The 4,378-nt window shown below is 42.4% G+C and overlaps 1 protein-coding gene across 1 annotated transcript in view; it reads right to left on the reverse strand.

The window, feature by feature from the left end:
* The window catches only part of LOC125602142, a 40,037-nt gene extending 36,701 nt beyond the window's left edge, over window positions 1–3,336 (reverse strand). The window contains exon 1 of the mRNA XM_048773973.1: window positions 2,609–3,336. Coding sequence (XP_048629930.1) covers window positions 2,609–3,336 — 728 coding nt within the window. The remainder of the gene's footprint in view (window positions 1–2,608) is intronic.
* Between the last annotated feature and the right edge of the window lie 1,042 nt (window positions 3,337–4,378).

Genomic DNA, 4,378 nt, shown 5'->3' on the forward strand with positions numbered 1-4,378 from the left:
ACCACATTCGACCTGATTGCTTTAAACCATATAAGGCTTTGTTCAACTTTATGCAATGTTGTTCTCGAGAACCTTTCTTGTCTTTGAGCTCAATACCCTCTGGAACTTTCATATGTATCTCATTATCCAGTGGTCCGTATAGGTATGCAGTTACTACATCCATTAGGCGTAAGTCAATGTTTTCTTTCACTGCCAGACTGATTAGATATCTCAGTGTAGTTGCATCCACCACAGGGGAGTAAGTCTCCTCATAATCTATTCCAGGTCTTTGGGAGAATCCTTGTGCTACAAGCCGTCCTTTGTATCTCACTACTTCTCCTTTCTCGTTTCTCTTCCTTACAAAGACCCATTTGTATCCCACTGGTTTGACATCTCTTGGTGTCAATGTTATAGGGCCAAAAACGCCTCTCTTTCTCAATGATTGTAACTCCACGTTAATAGCTTCTTTCCACTTGATCCAATCTGATCTTAGCATGCATTCTTGTATGGACGTGGGTTCTAGATCCTCATCTTTATCCATGATCTCAAGTGCTACCTTGTATGCAAATAAATCATCAACGTTGATATCTTTTCTGTTCCATTGTTTTCCAGACATTACATGGTCTATAGAGATCTCTTGGTTGTCCGGCTCTTCTGTCCCGTGAAGCCCAGCGTCCCGGACCTCACTTTGAGGAACGGCCGGATCATCGAGTGTGGCCGGTACGCATGGCTCGACCGTCCTGGTCGGCTCGACCGGTCCATCTATGTCCTGGACGGTTTCTTTGATGCTCTCGGATCCAGCACCTCTCTTGGACTTCCGAGGCTGTTTGTCTTTGGAACCAATTGGTCTACCACGTTTTAAACGTTGCTTAGACTCTGTAGCCACTTGACATTGTCCATCTTGGACGTTCAATCTTATGGGTGCATTACAAGCCGGGTTGTGTGACATTGTTACTCTATTTGGGTCAGCAAATGTATCTGGCAACTTGTTAGCTAGCTCTTGTAGGTGTATAATCTTTTGGACTTCTAAATCACACTCTCTAGTCCGAGGATCTTGCCAAGATATTGATGGTCTAAACCATTCTAAATCTTTTGAAATCAACCGGCTGTTATCTCCCCCTAAGGACGGATATTTGGACTCATCAAACTGTGAGTCTTCGTATCTGGCCTTAAACAAATCACCGGTTGTTGGCTCAAGATACTTTATGATACTTGGGGAGTCATATCCTACGTATATTCCCATCCTCCTTTGTGGTCCCATCTTAGTTCTCTGTGGTGGAGCAATTGGAACGTAGACGGCACATCCGAATGTCTTGATGTGGGACACGTCTGGCTCTTGACCCGTGAGTAGTTGGGATGGTGAATATCTATGTTCACTAGATGGCCTGATGCGAATCAGTTCCGTTGCATGTAAAACCGCATGTCCCCATGCTGATACCGGAAGTTGAGACTTCATAAGCAGTGGCCGGGCTATCAGCTGGATCCGTTTAATGAATGATTCGGCCAAGCCGTTCTGTGTATGGACATGTGCCAGGGAGTGCTCTACTCTTACCCCCATGGACATACAGTATTCATTAAACGCTTGGGACGTGAATTCACCAGCATTGTCTAGACGTATAGTCTTAAGAGGGAAATCTGGAAAGTGTGCTCTCAGCCTTATCATTTGGGCAAGCAGCCGTGCAAAGGCTAGGTTCCTAGTGGATAGTAGGCAGACATGTGACCATCTAGTCGATGCATCAATGAGGACCATGAAGTATCTAAACGTCCCACAAGGTGGGTGTATTGGTCCACATATGTCTCCTTGAATCCTTTCCAGAAAGTTTAAGGTTTCTTTGTGAACCTTAGCTGGTGATGGCCTGATTATGAGTTTCCCTTGTGCACATGCTGCACATGTGAGATTTCGTGGGATAACTCCTTTGAACGTGTGCCCTTGTGAATTCATCATCAGTTTTCGCATCATTCCTGTTCCGGGATGGCCAAGCCGGTTATGCCATAAAGTGAATAGCTCGGAGGCATTGGCCTCGATCATACTGATCCTTGCATAGTACAGACCAGTGGTCATTGCGGGCATTGTCTCTAGGATCTTTTTATTGCCTTTGGTGATCAAGGTTATGTTAAGGAATTCTTTGTTTCCTTCTTCCCATGTTTCAAGGTGAAAACCGTTTAATCTTATATCCTTGAAACTCAATAAGCTTCTTCTAGAGCTTGGGGAATACAAGGCGGTTTTCATCTCTAGGTGAGTGCCCTTAGGCATCATCACGTAGGCTTGGCCGTGACCTTCAATCAGGCTAGCCTCACCCGCAATGGTGTGTACCTTTGCACTTTGCATTGTGAGATTTATAAAGTACCTTTTGTCTCTAAGTATTGTGTGACTTGTGCCACTATCCACCACAAGTACACTCATCTCATCATTCATTCTATAAATAAAATAAACTTTAGAGACTTCATAAGATGTTTAAAACTCTTCTTATTATTAAAAATTCCATTACATAAAATAAAAAAACACCAAATCAAAACATAAAGCAATAAGACAATGTGATTCGAAAACTAGTCCTTGAGACAATCGGATGTCTCAAAATCCATTAGGTCATCTTGGTTATCCTTGTCGGATTCATTGTCAGCATCATACCCATATCCCTTGTCCTCATGGACGTTTTCTTGGATAATGTTTGCCTCCGGGTTCTTGTTCTTGATGCTCTCTTGGTAGAGGTCGCACAAGTGTTTCGGAGTTCTACAATTCTTTGCCCAATGATTGTCACTCCCGTATCTATGGCATAGAGACTTGTTGGACGTGTAAGATGGTTTGGATATGCCACCTCGTCCGCGGCCGTAGCTGCCTCGACCCCGGCCGTAATTGGAACCATGACCACGGTTATTGTGGTTTCCTTTCTGGCCAGTTGAGTAGCCATCTCGGCCGTTTGAGTTGTCACGTCCACGCCTCTTGAATCCACCACGGCTATTGCCGTATGGTTTCTTGTTGTCTTGGACGTAATAGGTTTCATTGGGAGGATCTTTCTTCTCGACCTCATGGGCTTCGGGTAGTGGTGCTGTCCCGGCCGGTCTAACCCCGTTACTCTTTAGTAGGAGTTCATTGTTTTCCTCGGCCAGGAGTAGACATGAGATCAGATCAGTATATGTGGCAAAGCCCTTTGTCCTGTATTGCTCTTGCAACACAGAATTCGAGTGGTTGAAAGTTGTATAGGTCTTTTCAAGCATCATGCTATCGGTTACCTCTTCACCACACAGCTTTAGTATTGAGACAATCTTGAATAGAGCTGAATTGTAATCATCCACTGACTTATAGTCTAAGAATCTTAGATGCATCCAATCATGCCTTGCTTTTGGAAGCAACACCATCCTGTGGTGATCATATCTATTCTTTAAAGCCATCCAAAGATCTAGTGGATTCTCGATTGTCATGTACTGATCTTTAAGACCATCAATGAGATGATGTCGCATAAGGCCTAAGGCTCTGTATCGGTTCTTTTCATTCTCATTGTTGTCTTCGATGATAGTATCACCGAGTCCTTTGGACTTTAGACTAATCCTTGTGTCTAGTGCCCACTGCAGGTAATTGTCTCCGGAGAGATTGAGGGGTGCATAGTCTCTGTTTGCTATTTTCGACATCTGAATCACATCATCATGTAAGGTATTAGGTTCACAATGTGATTCACGTGGCCGCAGGATATAAGCAAGCTCGGCCACAACACGTCTTATGCATTTATGGTATTCAAACAATTCTAATCGACCATGGTGCTATCAATCATGAACCACACGGTTCTATAGGCTTTCTAACAACCTAAACTCGTATGATCTATATGTTGGTCGATCTTGTTTTAATCAATTATGAATGCAATACAATATTCGGATTCATGTAAAGCAATCTACCTTATCTTACTTCTTTTCATAACACCTAGGGTTTCCAATCTTTGAATTCTTATCAACCTTATGTTAAGGTTTCAAGGCCTTAAGTATTTTGTGTTCTTAGTTAGATTATTTCAAGAAGAACAATCTAACTTTCCTAATCTTCAAAAATAAGCAAGAAATCAAACAAGCAATATCAATCTTACAATCGATTTCTAACTTTTAGGGTTTAGGGTTTCGATTCCTTCATTAGGGTTTATCAGGTTTCAGATTCAATCAATCATCATACAATTAAGTTCTAGTTTGGAATCGATTTAGCTTTCTAGTTTTAAGACTTTGTCGATTTTGATCTTGTACTTTCTTTTAGGGTTTCATCAAGAATAAGATTTCCATAATGATGGATTAGGGTTTCGGTCTTATTCTATGTTCTCAGATTATGTTCATACCTTAGTTTTGTAGAGGTAAAGAACCTGACCACCTAAGAACAGATGAAACTTCGAGCTGAGGAGAAAGAACGCTTGCTGCCTCCTATCGG

Source organism: Brassica napus, unplaced genomic scaffold (genome assembly GCF_020379485.1).
Source record: "Brassica napus cultivar Da-Ae unplaced genomic scaffold, Da-Ae ScsIHWf_275;HRSCAF=454, whole genome shotgun sequence".
NCBI lineage: Eukaryota > Viridiplantae > Streptophyta > Magnoliopsida > Brassicales > Brassicaceae > Brassica > Brassica napus.